At 41.6% G+C, this 27,937-nt stretch overlaps 1 protein-coding gene across 1 annotated transcript; it reads right to left on the minus strand.

Moving 5' to 3' along the window:
* Positions 1-6,020: 6,020 nt before the first annotated feature.
* On the minus strand, positions 6,021-27,404 carry PPP1CC (protein phosphatase 1 catalytic subunit gamma). The gene is made up of 8 exons (XM_049866087.1): positions 27,132-27,404; positions 16,646-16,777; positions 14,399-14,629; positions 10,431-10,535; positions 9,173-9,396; positions 8,831-8,965; positions 7,241-7,301; positions 6,021-6,326 (listed from the first exon to the last, which is right to left on the minus strand). The coding sequence occupies exons 1-8, from the start codon at positions 27,184-27,186 to the stop codon at positions 6,256-6,258; spliced, it is 1,014 nt and encodes a 337-aa protein (XP_049722044.1). The 5' UTR covers positions 27,187-27,404; the 3' UTR covers positions 6,021-6,255.
* Between the last annotated feature and the right edge of the window lie 533 nt (positions 27,405-27,937).

Genomic DNA, 27,937 nt, shown 5'->3' on the forward strand with positions numbered 1-27,937 from the left:
TTGAGAAGGGAGGGGTGGGGTTGGAAAAACAATAGATAAGTGGTAACTTTGGTGAAGGCTAAGACAGTACACAATACTGGGGAAGCCAGCACAACCTATACAAGGCAAGCCTATGGTAGCTCCATAGGCACATGGACCTGAGGGACCGAATTGCTGGGCTGAGTGCTGTGGGAACCATGGTCTCAGGAAACCTCTAGCTCAAATGGCATACAGAGTTTATAAAGAATATGTTCTACATTCTACTTTGGTGAGTAGTGTCTGCGGTCTTAAAAGCCTGTGAGCGGCCATCTAGGATACTCCACTGGTCTCACTCCTTCGGGAGCAAGGAAGAATGAAAAAACTGAAGACGTAAGGGAAAGATTAGTCCAAAGGACTAATGGACAACATCTACCACGGCCTCCACAGACTGAGTCCAATACAATTAGATGGTGCCCGGCTACCACTTACTGCTCTGACAGGTATCACAACAGAGCGGCCCGGACAGAGCTGGTGAAAAATGTAGAACAAAATTCCAACTCGAAAAGAAAGACCAGACTTGCTGGCCTGACAGAGTCTGGAGAAACCTTGAGAGTATGGCCCCCGGCCGGACACCCTTTCAGCTCATCAATGAGGCCACTCCTGAGGTTCACCCTTCAGCCGTAAATGGAACAGTCCCATGGAACAAGACTAAAGGGGGGCACCAGCCCTGGGGCAGGGACTGAAAGGTAGGAGGGAACAGGGCAGCTGGTAATAGGGAACCCAGGATTGAGAAAGAAGAGTGTTGACTTATCATCGGGTTGTTAACCAATGTCATACAACAATGTGTGTACTGTTTGATGAGAAACTAGTTTGTTCTGTAAACCTTCATCTAAGTTCAATTAAAAAAATACAGTACATAAATAATATGTATTAAAACATATCTAATTAAATCACAAACACACACACACACACACAAGAATACAGAAACAGCAGCACCTGCTATTGTGAACCCCCCACACTGAAAACCCTAATAGCAGCCCTGAAGGATGTTTTGCTAGGACCTGCAGAACGCTTTCCTGATCTATTGTGTCCCATAATGCAATGCAAAGAAACGAAAACCAGCCAGTTACTTTGAAAGGGGTCACTTTTCTACCTGGGGAGCAGGTGGATGTAATTTCTTTTTTATTTAGACCTTAGACAAGGCACACAAAGTCCGGAAGACTCTAACAGTATAACGTTGTACCACATCTTATGGAAGCTGATCTATATAAATACAGACCTGGAAGTAGAAGCCCATGTTTCCCTTAGAACAGGGGTTTCAATCCTTGGGGACTGAAGTGGGGTGGGGGGGGCAAGCATCCCCCAGCCCCTGCTTCTAATAGAGCTATCTGATTTTATTTATTTTACATATAACGTCTTTGATATGATTTTCTTTGAAGGGTTCCATCTGTCAAAAAAGTTTGAACATTGCCTTAGAAGAATCCTAGCTTTTTGAGTTGGGAAGAGAATTGCTCTTCTCAAACCATTCATTCATATATTGAAAAACAGAGGTTTTAAAATGAAATGGTGTTGACCTGGGCAAGGTTATACATTTTGACCTTATAAAAACATGCCATTCATGGTGACCCAAATGTGCACCCAATAAGTACTTTGCATTGTAACAAATCTTAAGATTGCCTGCTTCTCACCTGTCTTGTACTTGGTCCGTTGTGATGAGAAGAAAATACTCCACAGGCTCCCGAACAATGGGAGGCACCTGGGGGAGACTTGAAACCAACCCAACCCAAGGTGAAGTTAGCAAACCCTGCCATCCAGGATCCTCGCATCTTACTGTTCACGCCTAACCACTGGGGCAGTATTTGAGTCTATGATCTGTTACAGTCAAACCCATAACCCATTGCCATCACATCAATTCCAACTCATATCAACCCTACAGAACGGAGTAGAACTGCCCCCTAGGGTTTCCAAGGCTGTATTCTTTATGGAAGCAGACTGCCACATCTTTCTCCAGCAGAGCAGCTGGTGGGCTCGAACCACTGACCTTCTGGTTAGCAGTAGAGTGCTTAACCACTGCACCACCAGGGCTCCTCAGTCAACTCTTAATCTGAAGGACTGGCATTACTGCATGTAAAAAGGAAGACTCTGTGTTTCTGGATGGGTAATCCAAAAACGGGAAGCCGCACTTTCACACTGGTAACAGACAAGCATAGATTCTGACTCCTCTGAAAGCTTGCAGAGCTGGCGACTGAGCAAATTCCAGCAGACGGCATAGAAACTTCTGCCACCCTCAGGAAGAACACGTTTATCCCACCCGCCACACGCACCTAACTTGCCAGGGTTTTGCTGGAAAGGTCAAGTACCCAGTTTGCCCAAGAACATAAAGGCTGGTTTACTGTTTTCTTGTTCACCAGTTCCAAACAACTGATGTGTGGGCCGGTCCTATCTGGGAGGCAAGCTATCTGATAACTGTGCTAATTGGTAGCTAGAAGGAAAGAAGGAGCATGCATTTTTAAACGGCTTTTAAAATCTTCTAGAGTTGCACCCAACACACATCTTGGCTGAGTATCAAAGTCAGTATCAGTTCAAAGCAAAATATCACTGCGAGAGAACTGGTCTCTCGGGACTCAAGAGTGAATGTGGAATTGTACCTCAAAATGTTTAGTACAACGGAAATTCCCAATTTACTGCCCAAAAGTTTGATGCTGGGCAGTAATTTGCGCTGGTGGTATCTGCACTGTGATGCTAAATAAGACCCTTTTATCTGAGGTTGGGAGAAGAGCAAGTTGGTTTTTGGCCAGCCCTACCACCAAAATCAAGCCTTCCACCCTAATAGTAAGATGAAGACTTACCCCTTCCTCCTCAATTTCTGGACTTTACAGAGATTCGGCTGATGGCAATGATTTATTTTCACACAACCTCATGCTTTGTGCTTCAGGATCTGAGTATTCTCAGAAGCACTTCAGTCTAGTGCCACACCAACTAATTTTCACTACTTTGCATGCCTTATATTTTTGAATTTTTATAAGCTTTTGGTAGCTCAAGGAGTACAAAGCTCTTCCTAAACTTCTCTAGATAACACTCTATTTCCCTCTTTAATCACTGCACATGTCTAGTTCTAATTTTTTTAATTACAAAATCAACAGCTTTCATAATTACCCAAAGTGCTTTATTTAGTCCTGTAATCTATTTATATTCCAAACAATAAAACTCATACAAACGTGTATCTATGGCATAATTTTCACAAATTAAACACTTACCTGTGTTTGAAAGTGTTCAGATATTTGCCATAAATCCAAATGCCAGGCCTTGTTCGAGCAACTGATGCTGTTGTGATCTAGCGGAACAGCAGCAGTCTCTGATCAGGCCCTAAGTCAAGGATAGTGAGAATTCTCCTCACACGTTCACTCTACTTCAGTCTTGCACTGAGGCTGAAGCTGAATGTACTGCCCCTTCACTCGTACTGTCACTTGGATTGACTTTGCTTGTACCTGGACCAAGTTTTCCTCGTGTAACTAAGTTCCTTCATGCCGGCATTGGTTTAAATCTTGAAAATGGTCTTTGGCACACCTCCTGATAGCTGATGTTTATCAAACGCTTACTATCGCCAGGTAAACGGTAAGCACTTTTTGTGGCTTCATCCTCACAATCCCATGAAGTAGGTATTCTATCAGCCCTATTTTATCAAGGTGGACACCAAAGCCCGGGGCAGAGCATGTCCTGTTCTCGTCTGAATTTGCAGATTCAAGCGAGCTGGTCCCGAAGACTGAATGAGCTTCATGTCTCTTTAAGAGATGGGAAAACGGGCAGCACAGAGAACCTCGGACCTGTTTTAACCTACTTTTTTGAGTGAAAAATTTCATGTCTTCTACATACCCAAACATGAGCAAAACATTCCTTCTCTGTCCTCATGCAGATCCCAAACTGTCCTCTGTACTAAATTCAGGTAATATGTGGGAGTCTAAGACTCTTGCCTTAACCGTCACATGCTCAGTCTGCAAAACTGTCAGAAGAAAACCCTCTTCACGTAGCACTTCTGCAATTCCTTTGCCCTTCTTGGGGATCATGATGCCCACCTTGTCTTGGTTTACCAGCAGATCTTCTATCTTCTCTTCCCAAAAAACCAAGTTCCTTTTCAACCTCCAATCACAGTCCCACACTGGGAAACTTGATTTCTCTGCCTTTCCATCAGTCTAAGTCCTATATCTTCTTCATGGCTCAAAACCTAATGATTTGCTCCTAGTCCCCACATCCCCTATTCCATTTATGTGTATGTTACTTGAGAAGTCTCTACTCTTAATTCACAGTGCCTCTGTGTCGTTCACAGCAGTCAGATGAGGGCAGGCCTAGTCAAATGGGCCAAAGAAGTAATTTCAATGGATGGGCTTCAACTATGTTATATAAATTACTTAGATACATTAAGGTGGCCGTCACTTGACTTTCTGTATGGTTTTATAATGGTGCTGTGATTGAGCTAATTCATGTATAAGAAAACTAGAATTTAAACTATCACAATAATTATTGCAACAGCTTCATGTTTCCTAGTTATTGCTTTCGTATCCGCCATAAACATCTATAACGGTATTCTATACACAGTAAGTGCTCAGAAAGGTTTACTATCCATGGCTTGGTATCAGGGCATAAGGGGCAGGTGCCACTTAGAATTCAGCCAGCTGACATTCAAACACAATAGAACTGGAATTAAGGCAGTTAATAGTTAGCACTTACTGCATTCTATTATGCATCATTATTCTTCTGAAGACATCAATTCTTCCATTCAAGCTTCACGATAAGTAGCACTATTGTCCCTGTCTCACAGCTTGGACACTTTGGCTCAGAGTTCAAGTCACTCACTCAAATCACTAACCTAGAAGCAGAGCTAGGAGTTGAACTATGTGTGTGTGACCAATAAGTTATAAAGGTAGACGGGGCCTCAGCTGCACACTTAGGTAAGAACAAGGAAAAAAAGATGAGTGTAGACTGAGATATACAAGGCAAGGCCTCATGTTCTGTTTTCACATGCTAACTTCAAAATCCTGGGGTCTCTCCTAAGGATTGCCATCCTAAAACCAAAGATCAATTTTGCTCTCTACTTAACAGATGCAATATGCCTATATTCTCTTTGACACAACTTATCATGTCCAGGCATGGATTAAAGACAAATAAAGCTTGCCCAAGACACAATCTATTACTGTCTATCTTTTTTTTCCTATAGTCAAAGGGGTCAAGGAGAATATTACTGAAAACCGAAGTAACTGCAAGTCTGGGTATGCCACAGAAAGCAGAGCAGGCAGGCTCCAAAGGCCACCAGGTCCACCCTCCCTCACTCAAAGAGGAGCATACTGAGGGTCAGAAACGTGGGCCAAGGCCTCCGATGTGTGCATCAGTGCAGACTGGGGCTTGGCCTTGGCGCTCTGTCCTCACAAGCCACAGTCCTTCCAATCATTTCCTCGCTAGAAAGCCCTCTCCCAACACCCCAAGGGAAACCAGTTTTTAACAAAAGGTAATATTTTTCAAATGGCATGCTTTTCAACCACTTTTAATGTACTCTGAGAGATTAATATGCATTCAACACACTTGTGACAAACGTAATATGGCACAACATTGTGTTCCATTTGAATTTGGTAAGGGAAAGAGATCCAAGAACTGTGCGTGAAAACACTGGTGGCAGAATGAGTATAATAAAGAAGGCAGCTTCTTTACTTCCAAGTTTGACTGAACCCAGACAGTAAGAAAACAGCACGGATACAGGTAATGTCATAAGGACTTGGACAGATCACAGCTCAACAAATCCCTCCTCCCCCAATAGTAGGTCTTATCCCTAAGAGCACAGTTCAGCCTCATCACTCTATACTAGACTTCCAGAAATTTAGTTATACCCAGGTTAGAGCTCAAAGACTATGCATATCCACGTTATAACCCATCTCCGGAACACAAGACTGAAGGAAGACAAATCCAAATTGAGACTGTGAGGTTTCCAGAGCAATTTATTCATTAAAATCTATTCGATATGCCATCAACAGTTCTCCTGTGTGTATTGTGCTGATAAATGGACACTGAGAGGATTGTTATAACAAGTTCTTCATTTAATAAGTCTGAATTCATTTTCACCACATGGTATTACACACGGTCATCTGTTGAAACATTTCTTTAATAGATCTTAGTTAAAAAAAAAAAAAAGTCATAGATACTGTGAGTTTTGTATAAACTGGTGGATAGTAAGTTAGTTCCTTTGTTTTGACTTATAAGCCTCAACTTCACCGCAGAATAAAGAACGTAGGCCAAAGAAAGCATAATCGGTCACTCGTATAGGACAGTATTGTTTCTATAATTTGAAGCTTTCTGAATGGACGGGTTCAGGCCTGATGCAACTGTAAAAAGATTACTTAGTGAATAGGCTATATGGAAATTGTACAAAATGTTATTAACTTTAATTATTAATAGCTTAAACAGGACTATCTTACTAATTGCTATTCAAAATAAAAACCTGTTTCTGAATTCCCAAAAGGTGGCATGTGTACATAACCATCCCACCTTCTATTTTGGGCTGTGTCAATACATATTTCAACAGAAACTTTGGCTTTAGGAAAGTGTCACAAACATTTAAAATAGTGGCTTTAATTGTCATTTTAAGTATATGATGGGGAAACATGTGCTTTAATTAAATATACATCATACCAGTGATGCTGGAGAGGTTGAAAGTTACTCCCTAAATGTTGACAGCAATAAAAACTAGTTTGTACATGAAAAGACAATGAGAGGAAAAAAACCAATCCCTTTGAAACATGTTTTTTTTTTTTAAAAAAAAAAGTTCACAGTGGTTTATATAGACAGTATGCATTTTATGACAATAACATGTACAGATTCAGAGCACCCTAGGGCTCTCTTTATGCCCTAAAGAAAACGAGCATTTACATTATTCATGGGTTGTACTGAATTAAAAAAAGATCAGTTGTGTACTTACCCCTTAGACAGGATAAACTGTCCTGAGGTATACAGCTTTAACACCATCATTAAAAGTTGTTTGCAAAAGGAATAGAGAATTAAAAAATAAAACAAAACGCTTTTCTTGGGAGTGGAGAGAGTCCTTCATTTGCTGTTACAACCAGCAAATGCTATTCAGTAAATCAAAAATGGAGTGGGGCCCACAAACACAGATCTATTTGAGCAAGCTGACCAGTACACATTACAGTTTTAAAAATGGAAGTTATATACTATATGTTACAAGTCCCAACTAGGCAGTGTCAAAATGACATCTATTTCTTTGCTTGCTTTGTGATCATACCCCTTGGTGGTGTTACAGGTCTAGTGGCATTTGGCTTCTTTTTCTCTGCAGGCTTTAAAATCTGTGAAGATTCAAAGGATGAAGTGTTTTAGAAAATACGCAACCCAAAACTTTAAGATTCCTTAAATCTCCCTCAAATCTTTTGTTTAGAAAGATTCTTGACTATTTAAAAGTATCCCGGAAATTCCGAAAGCCTCTCTAACCGATCAACACAAACCAAGATGACAAGTAAACACTTTGGTAATAAATACTACAAAGAGCAGATAAAATATATGATCTGGACAAATTATTTTGCCTCTGGATAAAAGGACAATTTTTTGAAGGCTGTACCTGATAGTCTCTTCTGGCCACCCCCCCCCACCCCCCACCCCCCCCCCCCCCCCAGTATAGGGAAAACGTTCTTTAGAGCAGTGTTTCTCAAACCCCTACGGGATCTCAATCTGAGGGAGCTGGAAGTTCTCCATGATAACTGGCCAACAGTAATTTCATCTACTGATGCCTGCCATGTAAATTCAGTGGCTGCATTTATGTTTAGAACTAAGCTGGCTTCAAGTTGTACAAGTTTAATTATCATAAGCGAATAAGAAAAAGACTGACGCTGGCTTTATGTGTAAATGATGCTTTTGTGCCAAGTGAAGGCCAAGTGATGTCATGGTGAGTCAACAAAGGCTATGTAGAAATTAGACCAGAGAGAAATGGTTGTAGAATTGAGTAATCACACGGAACATCTGGCATATGGCAATCAGTACTGTTTCACATGCAAGCAGTGATTTATTTTTAGCAGAACATCACAGTGACATTATGGTTTTAGATTTACAGTAAAAGAGCCACAAGCATATGGAGTTAATATTTATTTTATGTTTTTACCTATTTAAGTAATGTAAAAACAAACAACACTGGGGGAAAGGGTCCATGCTATATATATTTTTTCTTAAAAAGGGCCAATATGACAGGGAACACAACAGAAAATCCCTGATGGAGCAGGAGAAAAGTGGGATGCAGAACTCAAACTCTAGTAAAAAGACCAAACTTAATGGTCTGACTGAGACTGGAGGGACCCCAGGAGCCATGGTCCCTGCACTCTGTTAGCCCACAACTAAAACCATTCCCAAAGCTAACTCTTCAGACAAAAATTAGACTGGACTATAAGATTCTGGCAAGGAGTGTGCTTTTTTTTTTTTTTTTTTAAGCTCAAGTAGACACATGAGACTATGTGGGCAGCTCCTGTCTGCAGGTGAGATGAGAAGGCAGAAGGGGACAGAAGCTGGTTGAATGGACACAGGAAATACATGCTGGAGGGGAGGAGTGTGCTGTCACATTGTAGGAGAGCAACTAAGGTCATGTAACAGTGTGTGTATGAGTTTCTGTATGAGAAACTGACCTGAACTGTAAACTTTCACTTAAAGCACAATAAAAAAAGAGAGAGCGAGAGGTGGGCTCACACATTACAGAAGTTGGAGAAACACTGGTTAAGGAAAAATACAGATATATCCTACTCAACATAACTGAAAGTACACAACCAGTTTTTTTTTTTTTAAGACTCAGCAAAATTATGACAGAGTAAAAGGAAATCATGAAGACATGCTGTACCTGAAAAGAACACATGAGCGTTTCATCCACACTCATCATGGCACCTGCATTGTCAAATTCTCCACAATAATTGGGTGCAGAAAACAGAGTGACCAACTGCCTCTTGGCAAAAAATTCATAACCATCTTCAACCACCTTGGAGAGAGAATGTTTTCATTATCAGTACACGTAAATTTTAGCTAAGTAAAACCCCTCTTCAGTTTCCCAATGAGCCTGATACCCTGGTAGGTCGTTTCCAGAGACATTTTGTATAATAAGCATACCTACCCACCAAAACCAACAAGGAGAATCTGTGTTCACACACATGCTCTTAAGGGTACATGTAAAATTCAAAATCAATACCTGATGGGCTCTACATATAAGATCCAAATCATGCTTATGGAGAAATTTTGCAACCACTTCTGCACCAAATGTGAAGGACACTCCTCTGTCATTTTCACCCCAGCCTAAGACATCTTTATCGGGGTCAGACCACAAAAGATCACAAAGAAGACCTTGATCTGGTACATCAGTTGGTCGCATAATTCGCCGAATCTGCTCCATAGATTGAAGATCTGGTGATAAACCTATTAATGAGAAGAGGGGGGAAAAAAAAGGAAGACCATGGAACTTTAAACAGGATGTTATCGCTTTGAAACAGCTCCGCGTGTCTACTGAATTTATTATATGCACTCATTTGTGGGGCATACTATGTTTTAACAGTTTATGGAAATAGCTACTGCAACATCACAGGAACCTGTGAAATTAAAATCCAGTGACTTTTAAAATTACCCTTCTGCTCCCATCCTTGAAGCTGATAAGAATAATGGGCAACATACACACTGGATTTTACCAGTGACCACTTATAATGACTGGACATAGAAGACGCAATGCTCAGGGGTGATGAGACTCTCTAGGAAACCTGTGCTGTCCACGGGTCTCCAAATTCTGAGTCTCAAATTATCAGATCAGCTCAGATGCAGTTTACTTTCATCTAAGGTAAAATCACGTGCCCATCTCTACCAAAACCCGTGAAGTATGAAGGGCAGGGATAGTGCCTGTACTAAAATACATTATGTTGGCTCATTGACAGTTGCCTTATTTCTGAACACAGATGAAAAGAAACACCCCCAATTCAATCACTGTTTTAATTACACTATACAAAGCACAACCACTGAGCACAGCAACATTCCAACTACAACTCAAAGGCAGAAGACAGTATCCTTGAATGACTGAAGCAAATTAATAGCTTTTAAGGTCCAAGTCAGAAAAATTTCTGAAAGGAGAGACTCAGGAACAGATCCAGGGAACGTCTACTCACATCCTCAGTATTCTAGATGAGATCTGTGGTATAGCAAATTAACTGCTGTTCATTTTCTATTTAAAAATATTTTCTGCTGTATTTTCAAATCTTACATAGCCTAGAGCTCCCTTTAACAAAATAATCCCCGCTTTAACCTTCTATCCAAATTATCCTGGGTTGTCCGAGGAGACCTGTGATATAACGTGCTGATGACGATTAACCTGACATAGGAAGCCATCAAAACTATGCACAAATGCTGAAGTGTCCACCCTTTAGAAGCGATCAAAATCTCTTTGGAACTCAACTTAGCCCGCTTACCTCCATGACAGCAGAATATCTTCTCATCCACGATGGCGGCTATCGGTAAACAGTTAAAGCAGTCTGTGAATGTTTTCCAGAGTTTAATGTTGTACCTTCTTTTACCTGTGAACATTTTAGGGTGGTTTAAACAGATTGTCTCTGTACGTTTCTCTGAGGATACAAAAAAAAAAAAAAAAACCCAGTGCCGTCGAGTCGATTCCAACTCATAGCGATCCCGTAGGACAGAGTAGAACTGCCCCAGAGAGTTTCCAAGGAGCGCCTGGTGGATTCGAACTGCCGACCCTTTGGTTAGCAGCCACAGCACTTAACCACTATGCCACCAGGGTTTCCTCTCTCACGATAACTTCCCCAAAACCAAGGTTCTGATTATCTTATAAACTAAGTGCAAACTATCTGTGAACTACCACCTAGAGGGCTTAGGAAAACTGAATATACCTTGGAGATATCTGATCTATAAACAACAATTTACATTTTCACATGAAATATTTAAAAATTCCATAGGCGTCAGAAACCAGAATTCCAGACATGATAATGATTAAGGAATTTCATCAAAACCGACAATTACTTGGTAGCATGAACTCCGTAATCCAGTCTGCTGTTTTGTTTAATTTCTACCTACGCATAAGCTCCTTATTTCTAAAGATAATTTAAGAACATTTTACACATGTGCTGTTACCATCTTTCTTCTGAGGAAGCCTAAGAGCTGAGACCCACGCTGTTCCCCTCTCAATAACCTACTGATACCAGGCAGCCCTCAGCCCCTAAATACTCTAGCAAGAGACACAATGATCATGGGGGAATACAGAATGCTTCTTGCGGGCACTACCAAATATCTGTTCCTAACACGCTGCACAAACTCAGAACGTTCCCCTCAGAAATGACGTTAGAGGTGGTTATAGTTCCCTCATCAGCCCATGTATTCCGGAATCAGGTTGTGATTCTGACAGAAGCACTATAAACCTTTTAAGGCACTGTTTTTACTAGAAAACTGTGTTCAAAGTTAAAAATCTACTCACAATCCCCTGAAGTACAAATGTGCCTGAACTGGCTGGGGACTGCCCAATTGTTGGGGCACCTAAGTCTCCGGTATCCCACACCATGCTAAGAAAACTGAAGGTCAAAGCACACTCTTTATTCCTAAACCAGGAGTTTGTCCCAAGTCTCGTCTTTCTTATCCGGGGTATCAGGGAGACATCTAAAGGTTTAAATGCACACCTCTCCTCTGAGTGAGAGCTAGTCCAAACAACAGGCTTCCAGGACCACACCTTCTACCTACTGTAAATCCAGTAGTGTAAGAAGCTTAGCACAGGGCTGAAAATGTAATGCAAATGCAACAAAGAGGAGACATCACCCTTCAGAGAACGACCATGGTCTTTTCTCCTAACAGTTTCTGGTTTGTGTGTCTGGGTATCACTCCTACCATGGCTCATATTCTGTTGTTTATTCTTGAAAGGCCACTTAATTCCCACTGTCCCAAATCTTCCTTTACTAGAGGGTTCTGGAAGCTTAACAGAATTCCTCTCCACAGAAAACTGAAGGGGAACCTGTGCACGATCACCACCTCCAACCTCCAATTTATACTAGTTACTATAAGAAATGTAAAAACAGGGGCCAGACTTAGCCCCCATTTATAAAAGTGAGTTGGTTTCTCTTCTCCTGAAGCCTCTCTCTGAACAATCATCCACTGGCTTCCTTGGATTTTTCCTGTTGTCTCTATTTGTCCTTTTCCTCTGCACCTGCCGTTGCCAACTAATCTCCTGCCTTCTTGAAACCTGCTCTGTTCCTTGATTTTTTCATCACGCAAACACATTCCAGTTTTTCCACTTATTCCTTTGTTATCTTTACTGGCTCCTCCATCACAAATTAGGATTCTTCCTCCTGTTGCCTCCCGGCCCCTACTTTCTCCTCCCTCTTCTTTTCCTCCCTGCGGCCCATTCAGACCACTATGAACTCCTGGCTCCAGAAAAGTTCAGTCTGGGTAACAGCCAAAGTGCCTTCAAGGTTTCAAATCCCATTATTCTAAACTAGAAGCCCTAAAGCAGTTTCCTATTACTACAGGTCTGACAGCTCTGGTGTAAGAAAAAGACCAACAGTCACTTTCTATCCTACAACAGAAACCTCAGCCTTTCCAACGTCACATTCACGAAGCTTCCCTCCCCCCGCCCCGCCAAAAAGGTGGTATAAAGGGTGCTTATTTTACTTTGGAACTGAGCCTACTGCTCACAAGATCTGCACTTGAATAAACCTTTTCATTTGAATAAAATGATCAATGATCTTTTTAAAAAGAAAATCTGCAAACCACCAATTTAAAGCCACCTACATCCAGGACACTTTTATGCCCTCAAATAGACAGGATGGCAATTTATACCTGCCTGATTGCGGGGTAAGGAGGCAGAGGCCTTGAGTACAAGATGTAGAAATGTGCCTCAATGACCAAACAAGAGTCAAAACTAATACCAACACTGAGCATTTATATCATTTAAAGGTTTCTGCATTAAAAGGACACCAAGACTGAGGTATTGCACCTCATTAGGACATACATCACAATCATCTGAACTTCAAAGAAAACATCCAAGTGTTCGCTGAGCTTAAAGTGTCTGAAATGAACATTTTCTCAACCTCTTCTACAAAGCAGCAGCTATAAAAATGTCCAAAACACCACGTAAGTTACCAAAAATTCCTGCTCCTCATTTCGCTGCCTAAGGAGGAGCACCACCTTGGCAGTACTTATACACTCATTCCCGGTGTCAAAGGTCTTACTTGTCCATTTGTCCCACCAGTCCAGAATCTACTGCATTTTTCTTCCTGGTGATTCCTCCCACCTCATCTTCCCGTGGCATTTATCTCGTCAGCTAGGATGGCTGGGTCTCAAGACCACACACCAAGCAAACATCCAGTTATGCGAGAGGCCACTGACAAGAGGGCCAAGTCTATGAATGCAACTCTTTCATATTACCCTTCTAACAAACGAGCTAGCTGACCCACCTATGTCAAATGTGAAATGAAAATGGAAGAACATCACGCCCTGACAGACATCACAAGGTTAGGAGTATCGCTAGGGGAGGGCCACAGTGACAATGCTTCATTGGTCTGGTTATAATCACATTAGCAAGTGCGGGAACTCGATTTTCCTAAGCATCCCTCCCTTCCAATCTGAACCCTCTCCTGGCAGAAATGATGAGCACAAAAGGTGGACGGAGACAAGGATCCAAAACTTTTTTTTCTTTTGGCCATTTTATAGTCACTTGAAACAGCAAACTCTGTACCAAAACGGACTGTTTCCAGGGCTTTAAGAATACGGTTTAAATCAACTATTAACCTAAAGTATACTCAACTAAGTAATCAAAAATGGATCATAAAATATTGCAAAATTAAAAATGATAATGTAAACGAATTTTGCTTCCTCCTTTCCACACATTTCTTAGGTGCCGATGTGCTGGAAGGGAAAAAACTATACAAAACAACTTCCAAAAACTAATTATTTGTAAACTGCAAGATTCCATTGATATCAAACATCCAGAAAAGGCAAATCCCTAGAGATAAAAAGTAGATGAGTGGTTGGCTGCCTGGGGCTGGGGTAATAGTTGCACAATTCTAAACATTTACTAAAAATCATTGGACCATACATTTAAGTAGATTAATTTTCTATAATGAAATTACATCACAACAAGCTGTTAAAAACAAATCTATCTGGCCAGATTCCCAAGAGTTGTACTAAGAATAAGAACTAAGTTATGTGTGAACATTCACGATAATTGTCTTAGATAAACTACCACTGTGATCATTACTTCCTAACCTGACACCGTATCATAGAAGAACCCAGGACATTATCGCACCACAGCAGGAGCGTCAGTAACACGAGAGACTGTTAACACTGCATCTGAACTCTCACAAATAGAAGTGTGTGATAGTTGCTTTTGACTAAGTACCTTAATAACTCGTCTTCAGACGTAAAAAGTACTTACATTCATCATAAAATCCATAAATTCTATTGATGCTGGCACATTCATGGTTTCCTCTGAGAAGAAAAAAGTTCTCGGGATATTTGATTTTGTAGGCCAGTAAGAGGCAGATAGTCTCCAATGACTGCTTCCCCCTGTCCACATAGTCCCCAAGAAACAGGTAGTTGCTTTCTGGTGGGAAACCACCATACTCAAAAAGTCGAAGCAAATCATAGTATTGCCCATGGATGTCACCTAGAAGCAAGAATTTTGTTACACAGTGTCTCCACATTTATGTATCAAAGCTATGGGAAGACATTCTTTACACACTCATTGCACAATGGCATTAACCTCTAATTCCAAAAGAAACAAAAACAACCCACTGCCATGCAATCAATTCTGACTCATAGCGAGCCTGTAGGACAGAGCACAGCTGCACCACGGGGTCCCCAAGGCTGTAATCTTTACGGAAGCAGACTGTCACATCTTTCTCCCACAGAGCAGCTGGTAGGTTCAAACTGCTGACCTTTCAGTTAGCAGCCGAGCATTTAACCGATGTGCCACCAAGGTTCCCTGAACCTCGAATAATACATCTTAAAAGCTAGCATTTAGTATTTTTTACCACATTTAATTCTACTGAGCATAACAAAATGTTAAGTGTTTGCGTACGTCCAGCATCTCACACAAAACTCAATTAAGAATTTATTTTGTGGAAAGGAGTACCAATGCCTATGTCTGCCTTCCTGCCAAGTAACAAGGCTTTCCTTTCAGGCCGGCTGATCAATATCAGATCTGTGACAGCTTCTCTCTCTGGGTACTACGGCGGTAGACCTGCTGGACTCTAGTGAGCCCTGCCCCACATGAACAAATGTCTGCAAACTACAGCCTCCAATGCATTCAGTTTAAAATTTTTCCTTGTTAGATAATGCCAAAGAGCATTTTATTTTAAAAACATACATACATCCTAAACAGAGCAGGAAAAAATGTAGAACGAGATTCAAATTCACACACACACACAAAAAAAACCCACCCTTGCTGGTCTGCCAGAGACTGAAGAAACCCCAAGAGTATGGCCCCTGGACACCCTTTTAACTCAGTACTGAAGTCATTCCTGAGGTTCACTCTTTAGCCAAAGGTTAGATATGTCCACAAGGCCAACAGAGCCCTGGTTGGTGAAGTGGTTAACGCTACGGCTGCTAACCAAAAGGTGAGCAGTTTGAACCAACCAGCTGCTCCTCTGAAACTCTATGGGGCAGTTCTACTCTGTCCTATAGTGTCGCCGTGAGTCAGAACTGATTCAACAGGAATGGGCCTGGCTTGGCTTGGGCTATAGGGCCAAAAATAATACACGTGAGGAACGTGCTTCATAGTTCAATCATGCATATGAAACTAATGGGCACACCAGCCCAAAAGCAAAGATGAGAAGGCAGGAAGGGACAGAAAAACTGGACAAATGGAAACTGGGAAACCGGAGTAGAAAAGTGGAGAGTGTTGATGCATTGCTGGGTTGGCAACCAATGTCACAAAATAATCTGTGTATTAATTGTTTAATGAGAAACTAACTTGCTTTGTAAACTTTCACCGAAAGCACAATAAAAAACAAAACACACATATAATCTTTATCAATGTAGTCAAAGGTGCTAGAAGGATATATCAAAGCTTGGACGAATATAAGTTTAATTTTTATAGTCTACTGAGTTTAAAATATTAATTACCTGCATCTACCTTTTTTACCATGTAGACAAGTGTAGAATCCTAATCTAGAATCAAGTAAATTCTATTTTTAGGCTTTTCAAGGTTAAATATAATTCCTACATACTCATGCTGCCCATTGCCGTCGAGCTGATTCTGACTCACAGTGAGGCTCTAGGACAGAGTAGAAGTGCCCCATAGGGTTTCTAGGGAGTGGGCTGGTGGATTCCAACTGCTGACCTTTTGGTTAGCAGCTGAGCTCTTAAGCACTGCACCACCAGGGCTCCACATATTTGTGTAGTTCACACCTTTTCTTATTAGCTCTCCATTCTTGATTTCATTCCTTTTTTTCTGCAATCCTTCTATTCTTTCAGGGAAACAATTTTTTAAAAATCTGAAGCACATTTAGGTAAGCTAAGCCCACTGAGGTATTTATTCTAAAGCTGTAATTATTTAATTTAAAGCAGTTCCATGAATAGTAAATGATTCTGCTGGCTAATACGTGGTCGTCATGACCAACTGATTCAGGATCCAGTGACTCAATCAGGTAACCCGAGGTAACTGTGTGCCAGGACTTACCACATATTTTGAGTGGTGCTTCAAGTTCTAGTAGGATAGGCTGACTGAGAAAGATCTCCCGAGACTTTAAGCACAGTCCTCTGATTTCATTCTCCTGTAACTGGACATTCTTACCAGGCTTGGACCCTCTCACTGTAAGGTAGAAAAATCCCAATTAGTCAGATAAAGTAAAAATTTTTATGTAAAATTTGAACATTTCTGAAAAGATGTAAGTTTCAGATGAAGAGGGAACACAAACGTGTTTAACAAACATTCTCACTGGCTTTATTTTCAGGACTCTAAGAACATGGTTTTAATGCCTACTCAGAATCTTAAACCTTAGAGAGGATTCAGAGATTACTTAGCTGCATCTTCTAGCCCAAGTAAGACTCCCTTACAGTCTCCCGATGGCCGTCCTGTCTGTGAATGAACAGTTAACTGTTACGAATACTGCTGGCTGGAATCGGACTCCCTATGGCACGGGAGGCTGCTGTCCTGCACTGGAGCCACACACTCAGTGTTCACCTCCAGCCCGCCTGCCAGCACAGCTCTTTGGCCTCTAGTCTCCTCTTCTCCAGCCTTATGAATTAGCATTTGCACAGGAGAGAAGAGATTAATATGTCCTAAGAATTCTCTGTTCTAAAATGACAGATTAGAAACGCTCAGAACCCGCACCCCCAACCACCAGTGTCTTCCACAGGACCACAGTCTCTTCTCCAGGGTCCCCGATTTACCAGTGGAAAAAAAATTAACGCTGTTTCCATTTCATTAAAAAATGATGCCAACTCACTGCACATACTCTGTGGCGCAATTTCGGGGCCTGCACTTGTGTTCGCAATCACGCCTGTAGAGGGCAAAGGGTGTCAGCAGCATGTGCTGCAAGGAGGAAGCTTCCAGTCATTTCAACAGATAAAAGAAAGCCTTGCACAGCGCAAGGCATGCTAAACTCATTAAGTTTTCCTGGCAGCGGAGCACTGAGTTCTGCTCACTATGGGGCGGAAGCGCTGGAGATCCCCTGTCCTTGTAACAGTTCATTTATCAGCATACAGGTTAAATCCTACTACGTAGGTAGTGGTAGGAAGTGAAGAAATTTTCTGTTTTGACTCCAGCTTTAGCAGATTAGTCATCTAAGCAGGCTAAATAACAATGAATTGCTAAACGTGCCTCAATTTTAGTTAAGTGGCCCCTTCGTTAAACTGGCAATCCAGAATTGTTCGCTGGTAGTTTGAGAAAGTATGAGGCCTGATTATTCTCAACTTGTTTAATGCTTGTTTTGTACAAAAAATATACGAAAATTGGCATTCTTTGAAATACAATTGACGTAAAAACACCAGATTAAATACAGAACCTAAGCAAAACCAAACTCCATCAGATTAAAAATCAATGTTGCTTATTTAAATTTTATGAGTGTTTCTGTATTTAAATTATAAAATTATTTTGGTCTAATAGCTGAATAAAAGCAATATAATATAACTGGTTTGCACCTAACTTTGAGCCCTAGTGGCGCAGTCGTTAAGAGCTACGGCTGCTAATCAAAAAGACTGGCAGTTTAAATCCACCAACTGCTCCTGGGAAACCTCCTGGGGCAGCTCTACTCTATCCTATAAGGTTGCTATGAGTCGGAATTGACTCAACAGCAATGGGTTTGGTTTTGGTTGGTACCTGACTCTGGTCTGTAAATATTTAAGTAAAATTACAGAGTAAAAGAATTAATCAAGTAAAAAAACCTGAAGTCTGTGAAGATTTTTTTCCCCAGGAAAAGGGCTGTGTTTATTACCAAGTTTGAGAAATACTCCCTAGGTGAGGCCATCAGTCACAGCCTGAATGGCCACTGAATCCCTGAATTCTCTGAGGAAACAAGCTTTGAGCTGAAATGCAACAGGGCCTGGAGGCGAATTAAAATAAGAAAGGAGGACTGGACGGAAGGGACAAACTCTTGAAGCACACAATGAAGAAAAATGATAAGAGTGGTGCACTGGGAGCCAGGAGCCCTGATTATCTGCACTGGTTCTACAGTCTTCGGTACAGGACCCAAGAATATGTAATTGAACTAAAAGACTGACAAAGTCTCTTTCTGATTAAAACGCTACGAAAGGAGAAACGGTAAAAGGAAAAGCAGAGTGATGATAATCTTTGAAGAAAGACATAAAATCAATGCATATGTATACAACATCAACTGAGCACCAAAAAAAACCTTCCCACTGGGGGGGGGGGTACAATTTCTCTGTTTTTTTTTTTTTTCCCCTACACACACACAAGAAAACTCTAGAAACACACCCGATGGAAAGATGGTGGGATCCCTGCTTCACTGGCCAGAAAACCCCAACCATTAATGATTTCACCACAAGTCATCCAAAGGCTTGGGCAGCTTGCCTAGCAGGAAACTTTATTTTTGACTAGGAGGGGACTTCCTAGAAGCTTTTGGTTTCTACCCAAATCTTTTTCAGCAGTCTCACACTGGTGAATGAGGAGCCCACTCTAGGTCTTTCGGGAGACTGTTTCCGTAGAATTGGCTTACAGCTACTTAGATGGCGGACTATACTGTGTTATGTGAATTCCACATGAAGGATGATTTAAAATTTGGTTAGTGATATTGCTCTTAAAGCTGTTATTTCTTGTTTTACTCATTTCTGTATGCTCCCATTCAAACAGAGACAAACAAAAACAGATCAAGAGAATTAAAATTACCATAAACTATGTCTATAGGTGGTAGCAAAAAGGAAGTTAGAATAAATGGCTTCTCAAGAACACATTAAGATTTATATGTGTATAGTAGTGCTCATTAAAAATTACAACAAACATGGTCTCAAGGCTTCCTTAATTCTCTTCAATTAGTTCTAGGAATAAAATTATCGAAATAGAAACTCTGTCCAAATCTACCCACCCACTGGTGGGTCCCCACTCAATGTCAGGACCCCGCCTAGACATCACTTCACCTCAGGAAGCCTCTCCCCTCTTTCCTCTCCTCCACAAGCCCAGTGAGGTGCTCTGGCGACACCTGGTTACTACCCATTACAGATCGTACTTGGTGTTAGAACTTCCCGTTCATGTCAGCCCAGTCACCTGGACCTCCTAGTAGCAGAGGCCTTTCTTTGCAGCGTATATAGATGGCCAAGATCGGTACACGGCAGGCGCTCAAGTCTCATAAATCTTGAAGTATCGCTGACTTGTGGCATTAGAATTCAAGCACACATTCCAGACTAAAATCTTATTATTATATGAGGGAGAAAAAAAAAAGCAAAACAGAAAAACAGGTTCTGTGCTTTAAAATGACAAAGCACCAGTGCCATTTTCCTATCAGGCATACCAGAATATTTTTCTAGTTGTGAAAATTTAGAATTACTCTTAAATTTCAAGTTGAAGGTTATTTGTCTGTTAGAAGATAAAAACTCAGAAAATGACAACTAAATCTATTTTTCTTATATACATTACAAAATGAAACTGTTCCATAAATAAAGCTGTCATTTCAATGAAGGGGGCTGGGGTCAATACCAGAACCAGAGTATTTTCCTCTCAAATGTATAAAAATTCAATAAGTCACTGAGAAATCTCTAAAATTTTGGTTTACTTTACTTCTGTCTAATCTAAGAGCTCAAAAAAGGACGCACTCAATTGAAAATAAAGCTTGCACATGGCAAGTGTTCATATCATTCTAAGTGATCAAACAGAGTGATTTCAAGCATAATCTATACTACTGGCCTCAGAAATTTATAGGCTAAGATGCTGGAAGCTGCAGTTAGGAAGAAAAAAGGTAAGACTAGGTTGAGAGAATAAGTACAAATTTTCTCTTAAGTCTCCGCGGAATCTGGCTAGCAAGTAGAAACCAACGCTGGAATGAACAGAAATAAAAATCTATAATTTCACAAATGAGTTTTGGCAGTCCAAGTGAACACTGTAGATATTTCTTTAAAATTTTCATATCAGCCAACAGCATAAAAATAGAATTCACTATTTTCAATGTATGCGAATACTATCATTTAATAGTTACAGCTAACATTTACCAAGCAGTCAGCATACACTGGGACCTGTGCTAAGGGGCTTTACACTGCCATCTAATCCTTACGACACTCCAATGAAGTCGGGCACTGTCATCTACTTCATAGCCCGGGAGAAGTTCAGTGACTTTATCTGAGGTCACAGAGCTGGTAAGGAAGACGCCAGGCCCCAGCTCTAGGTTATGGGTGATTTCGCCATACCACCCTTCCAATTAAACATCTGTTCTACATTAAACTCCCAAACCAAAGGAGTTTCAATAGAACAGACCTCCAAAACTCCAATATATAGTCACTGCCCCCTAAGAAAAATCTGATATAGGATATAAAATTATAATGCATCCTTACAAATGGGAAGCATTAAATAAGAAAATTATGGAACCTGTTTATTAAACTTATAGCTCTGACTCTCCTGCTCCTCTCCCAGAGGTGAAAATGTACATGCTTCAAACATTCAACAAAATTGTTTGTGAGCACTACTATGTGCCAGGCCCTACACAAAAAGCTGGGGGATATCCTGGCCAAAAAACATTCTCTGCCCTATAAAACCAGTTGTCATCAAGTTGACTGACTTATGGTGACCTCATGTATGTTGAGTAGAACTGTGCTCCGTAGGGTTTTCAGAGGCTGATTTTTCAGAAACAGACGGCCAAGCCTTTCTTCCAACGCCTCTGGGTGGACTCCAACTTCCAATCTATCAGTTAGCAGCCAAGCACATTGTCTGCACCACCCAGGGACACCCTCTAACCTATAAAGATCAGTCAATATTTACAGAGGTTTAAAGCCCTGACTACTTTGTGAATGATGGGAAAAGGAACACTAAACATAAAAAGGAGTCCCTAGGTGGGAAACTCAAGAATTTTTACCTCATGATACCTTCTAAGTAGTAGTTCAAATAATAAATATCAAATTATTTCAATAACTGCCAATGGATGTCAAGATATTCCAAAGAATAGGATTCCATTCTCCATAATGGAGTTGTTTCTCAGAAACCCATGCACTAGTCGCATTGCACGGAAATAGCTGGCATTCTGAACAGGTAGGTCAGTGATCAATACAATTAAAATATCGACTTACACATTAGACATAAACCTTTTTAGTAAAAGCATTTCTTTATTGGCTAGAAAGGTAGATTCAGAAATGCGTTACGGCTGTCAATAGCACAGGCTGTTTCGTAGAAAATCTGATTTATTTATGGGGAAAATTACTAGCATGAGCAAATTATAAAAGCTTTCATGCAATTTTATTGAAAACAAACTGATACAAACATAATAGAATGTATCAGCAAGTATTTGTAACACCAGTTTTTCTCATAAGCAACAGTAACTTTCCTGACAGGATGGCAAAAGCAAAGGAGAGATGAAAACTATGGAAGAAAAATTTTAAGACTACTTTGGGCTGATTATGAGGATTAAAAAAGGAATCTCCTTGCCACATAAACCAAAAACCAAACCTGCTGCTGTCGAGTCAAGTCAATTTCAACTCACTGTGACCCATAAGACAGGGAAGAACTGCCCCCTAGGGTTTCCAAGGCTGTAATCTCTACAGAAGCAGACTGCCACATCTTTCTCCCTCCGAGTGGCTGGTCGGTTCCAACCGCCGACCTCATTTGCAGCCAAAAGCTTAACCACTGCACCACCAGAACTCCTCCCTTGCCACATAGTAGTCCCTTAACTGTTGAAAAAGGTCATATTAAAGGAACAGCACCCGCACAAAAAGCCTCAACTTGTCTATATGAAGTTTTAGAACCTAAGTCAGAACAGCACAACCAATATAAAAATAAGCCCAAAGAGGTTTTACTATTTTAAGATAATCCTATTTAAACTGATAATCTTAGGAATATGCAATTCATATTCATTTCAGTGACAGCACCAATAATCTCATGATATTTGACAGATTTAGGAAAATAAAACCTCAAAACAAAATGAAACAAAATACCAGTGAATATTGGCAACATTAAATTTTCTCATGAAGAAAAAAAAAAAAAGGCTTCTTTTCTAAGAGATAATATAAACCACAGAAATGTTATCAAGAATCCTTTGGTTTTATCAAAAAGTGGCCAGCACCAGATGGACACAAAAATAGAGTGGAGGGAAGGAGTGTGCTGTCTCATTAGAGGGAGAGCTATTAGGAATATATGGCAAGGTGTACATAAATTTTTGTATGAGAGACTCACTCGATTTGTAAACTTTCATTTAAAGCACAAAAAAAAAAAAAGTGGCCAGCAGTAAGAGCTCCACTTTCTGAACATCTTGTTTCCATACCCTGACCTCCTCCCATCTTGACTTGCCTAACTGCTGGTGCTACACTTGGACATTTAAATTGACAAGGTGGGTAGCAGGATGTCGCTGCAGAACACTGTTTCCTACTCTCAGAAGGGTCTTGAGCTTTCTACATCTAGGCTGAAGCCAATTTATTGAAAAATGTTCAGTTTTCCACAACCCGACAACACATTTTAAGAAAATGTCACTGTGGTTATACTCTACACCAGACCCTATGCTTTATGAGTGGTTTTCATATCACCACTCCCTTCTAGACAAGGGATGGCAGTAAACTCTAGGGCAATGGAGAAATTGGCTTGGAGAGTTCAGATAAACCATCAAGAACCCCAAGTGAATGATGTGTTTACCTACTCAGGCTTTAACTTAAGTACAAGGGTTTAATCCTAAAACAAAAACTCTGTAAACTGCAAGTCAATGTAATCTTAACTCATTTCTACTGAATAAGACTTTCCAGTTTGTTTCCTCATCTACAAAGCAATTCACACCTGGAATATTATCTCCTTCACATTCCAATCTTTAAAGCCTACTAAAATTCCCAATTATAAATTAACTAAAATGATTAAGTCCATATTAGCATCAATCCTTTCCCTGGCTTGAGATCAGTAATTCTCACCTAGTCAAGCTGACTGGCACATGCTTTTGCAGTACAGGTGCCAGGTCATAACAACAGTAGTTTCAAGGACACGAAACATTCTCACCAGTCTCTGCTCCTGTGCACAACACCCCCACCTCCCCCAGCACAACAGAATGACACCAGTGATCCTGTCAGATTTCCCGTTGCCTCCTGCTGACAAAGAGTAATCCTTTCAATGCTGTGGTTTAAAAGGATTCACCAAACTCAAAAGCTGCGTATCACCTGTTTCTAGTACACACAACTGCCATGCTGGAGTGGAGGAGGGAAAGGCCTCACAACACAGACTTAAATTACAGAGTCAGAAACGCAAAACTTAGATGTTACTGTCCTTATCAACAAAACGCCTCCATAACCGATTCCAAGAAAAACCGCTACCTGTCAAAATCTTAAAAATTATTTGACTAACAACAAAACTAAAATGCAATGTCTCATCCAGGAAGATTCTGTTTTCTTCCTTTGGTGACTGCTTTAAGAATGTTCTCTTTTGCCATTATGTTTGTCCTTTGTTATCTTCAGGACCAGGGACCTCTCTGCCTTTTTAACATATGAACGTTTCATATTACATCAAGGACATTCAAACATCTTTGAGTTTCACAATATCTGAACACTCACCATCTTCAAAGAAACCCTCACAAATCAGATTTAAATTAATAAACTTTCCATGAGCCAGGGCAGAGGTCATACTTAAATCACTAAAGTAAGGCAGGCAATTACACAGAGCCTGGCCAGAGGAACTTCAAGTCCGACAATGGCCATTTTTAAAGCAAACCAGGTTGTGGAATCAGTCACAGCCGGCTGCTATGCAAGAAAAGCGCTGACCATCACTGCTCCTTGAGTGAGGTCGTTCACAAAGCACAACTGTGCCACAACTCGGTCTTTTCTCTAACACATAGACTATCACACCAAATCAACAGCTGATTGCTTTTGTCTCTAATTTCCCCATGCACGCTTTTACTACGTAGTTCTGTAAAAAGTGAGCATCATTTATACTAAGGAACAACCACTTCAAGGTTTTGTCATCAGCAAGGCAGAGCTCAGATAAAAGCTTCTACCTTCCCAGGTGGGTTGCAAAAGTGATGCCCAGCTTCAGGAAAAACTACTCCAAGTTCACAGTCAGACAACGGCAAAGCCGTAAGGACCAAGGTATAAATCAACACCAAGTTTTCTTAAACAGGACTTCACTTTTGAGTTCCCCTTTGTTACTTCTAAGCTAAGCTGCACAGTCCTGGACCTTAAATATCAGATAATTCTGAACATGTAAAGAAGTCTCACAAGGCCACAAAACTCATTTTCACATATACTGAAATATTAACTAAAAGTTTTAGGGAAAAAGGCTTTTGAAATATGTATTACAAACACTACCAAATTTATTATCAACGTCTCCCAACTGGGATGTATGCGTATCCTCGATGAATTATCTTGCGCAGTTTCTCTACCATCTTAACACCCACAAGAAAGAAATCTAAGAATACTGGGCAGCTAGCCTATTCCTCAGGCATTAAAATGTTCTGTTTTCTTCGTTTTCATTGGAAAAAACCTAGGAATTAAGAAACGATGACTGATCTCATTTTAGATGGGCCCATTTTATGAAGGTAAATTTCTTAGCACAATTTTCTTCCTTTTTAAGATTAAAATTACCAAAATCTGTTAGGTGAATAGTGTTACAGGCAAACCAGAACTTCAAGATTTAAATTATCTTAAAATTCTAATCCATGTGGATTCTAATTTTTTCGGTTTTTCTCTGAGAAATACCCCCCCCCCCAAAAAAACCACTGCCAGAGAGTAGTATATTCCGACTCACAGCGACCCTACAGGACAGAGCGGAACTGTCCCATAGGATTTCCAAGGAGTGGCTGGTAGATTCGAACTGCCGACCTTTTGGTTAGTAGCTACCTTTTGGTTAGCAGTCAATCATTTAACCACTGTGCCACCATAAAGCCATTCTAATATAGCCATACACCCCTGCACAGATGTGCAGAAGTTAATTTTAAAAACTGAAATAAAAATATTTAACAAAACGTTCGTTTTTCACTGCCAAAACGACCAACTACTGCTTCATATCAATCAAAGAACTGTACTAAATAACATGAAAAGTATTTGATCTTTTAGTCTCTGGTTCTTATAAGCACTGAATGAATGACAAGGTTTTCACCCACAAATGGTGGTGACATTTCAAGAGCATTTCAGGGGTCGTGAAATGAGTTTTCTTTTAAGAAAGCTACAAAATACTGTAGAACAGAAGAAAAATGAAAGGCACTGATTAAGAATAGGAAAAGATTTTCTCAGGCATTTCATTTTAATGACTTCAAAAGATCTGCAAAACCCACTTTGCCCAGTTGTTCGTGCTCTAGCATGCACTCTGTGCATGCAAATTCAACCCTATTTGAGGACAGCAGTATCAAGCAAAAAGCAGTTACAACTCAGCCAAACTGACAACAATACCCTGTGCCCAGATCAAAAAAGGAAATTATGTGGCTGAATTCTTCCCAAGTCTGGGATGAGATATTTGTATTACTGGACATGCTTCCGAACCCGAAGGTGGCAGAGCAATTTCAGCTTTCCCTTTAAAATCTGAACCTCATCCCTCTCCCTATCAATAGGAGTCATTACCACGCACCTCAAACCTTAGGTTAAATTAAAGTTTTGTTTTAACCTTAGTTTATTCATGGGACATCACCTTCCGTTTTCCTTTGCACACAGGGTCATCTATAGGGTGACAGCTGAATGTAGCGAGTTCTGGATCCTGGCTTTGAAGCCTGTCACTTACTAGCTGTGTGACCTTGAAGAAGTGACTTCACTTCTCTGTGCCTTAGTTTCTTCTGTAAAACGGGGGAAAAAATTAAAAAAATAGCACCCACCTGGCAGGGTTGTGGGGACAATTAAGTGAAATCTGTGTAAAGTGCTCATAGAATGCCTGACGTATAGTAAGCGCTTTAGAAGTGTGCGCTATTATTGTAATTTGATGGACGCAAAGCACTTAACACAGCGCTTAAAACCTGGCACGTTTGAAAAGATGTTAACGATACTGTCACCCTCGCTGCTTTCCTGCTCAGGAAAAGAGCGCGGAGATCTCTTCAGCATAAGAACAACTTAAAACACTTGAGGAGCAGGGGAACTGATAAAAATAAAGCAAGATAGGAAAAAGCCCCCAAAGCTGGTGGAACCCAACCCCATCAAATTGCTTTTTGAGAAGAAAAGTACCAGAAACTCGATCCTGGCCGGATTAAAGTCCGGAACCCGCCGTCCTGCAGGTTGGATTGGAGCCCCCGACCTTCTCTCCTGCAAAGACTGGTCCACTTTGCGGGGCTCAAGGGGCAGGGGCGGGAAACGTGGGGGTGCGATGCGAAGTTTTCAAATTTCAGGCCAAGAAAAAGACTGCAACCTCGTGCAATGAATGAGCGGGGCCGCGGGTTGAGCCAAGTTCGGGATCCCGGCCCGGCCTCCCTCCAGCTGCAGCCCCCGGCCCGCCGGCCAACTCGCGGGTTCGCTCCCCCAGTGCTGCAAGCCCAACCGGCCCCCCAACTCTCCTCCCGCGAGCGCCCCTGGCTGCCCACAGCCCCAGCGCTCGCCTCCCCTCAGCCGCCCGCCGTCCCTCTCACCTTCCAGTAGCCGTTGGATGATGCTGTCGATGTTGAGTTTGTCTATATCCGCCATCGCCTTCCCACCGCCGACCCTCCCGCAGCGGCGCCGCCGCCGGCTCGCGCCCGGGACTCGCACTCCTTCCCCACGCCACGAGCACAGAGGCAGTGGTGGCGGCGGTGGCAGCAGCCGCGGCGGGTCCCCCCAGCCGCCCCGCTCCCTGCTTCCTCCTTCTCTCCCCACTGGAACCACGAGAAGAACAAAATGGCCGCCGACTCCTCAGCCAACCTCGGGCGGCGCACGGATGCGCGCGGGGGAGTGCAGCGGCCCGACCGGGACTTCTTTATGGGCCATAGGGCGCGCGGGAGGGGGCGGGCCCGGGCGCGGAAGGGGGCGTGGCCAGAGCGCGGGAAGGGGGAGGAGACCGTTGAGAGTGACTGGGCCCTCACGCAGATCCTTCCGCCAAACGGGTCGACCAAATAGGCCCCCCGGCCCGAGCGTGAGTTGCAAAGTTGCACGCGGGAGTTGGGGTTGCGAGGAGAGGGGGCGCGGAACACACGTGTGCGCTCCGAGCTTTGCGGCTTCCGCAGGGTTGTGTTCGTTGGGGCCACGTGTTTGTAGACTTGGCCACGTGGATGTCCAGCAACGGATTTTATGCGGTTCTGGAATTTATGCTTTAAAATAAATCTGGTGTGGGGATGGGGGTGGAGAGGGAGGATAATAAAGAGATGTATGTTGATTTATTTTGCCTTCAGAAAATGTTAACAATTATTCATTCTAAGCGGTGGGAAATATGGGTGTTGTATATTATTTCTCTGCGCACTTT

Source organism: Elephas maximus, chromosome 22 (assembly GCF_024166365.1).
Source record: "Elephas maximus indicus isolate mEleMax1 chromosome 22, mEleMax1 primary haplotype, whole genome shotgun sequence".
Taxonomy (NCBI): domain Eukaryota; kingdom Metazoa; phylum Chordata; class Mammalia; order Proboscidea; family Elephantidae; genus Elephas; species Elephas maximus.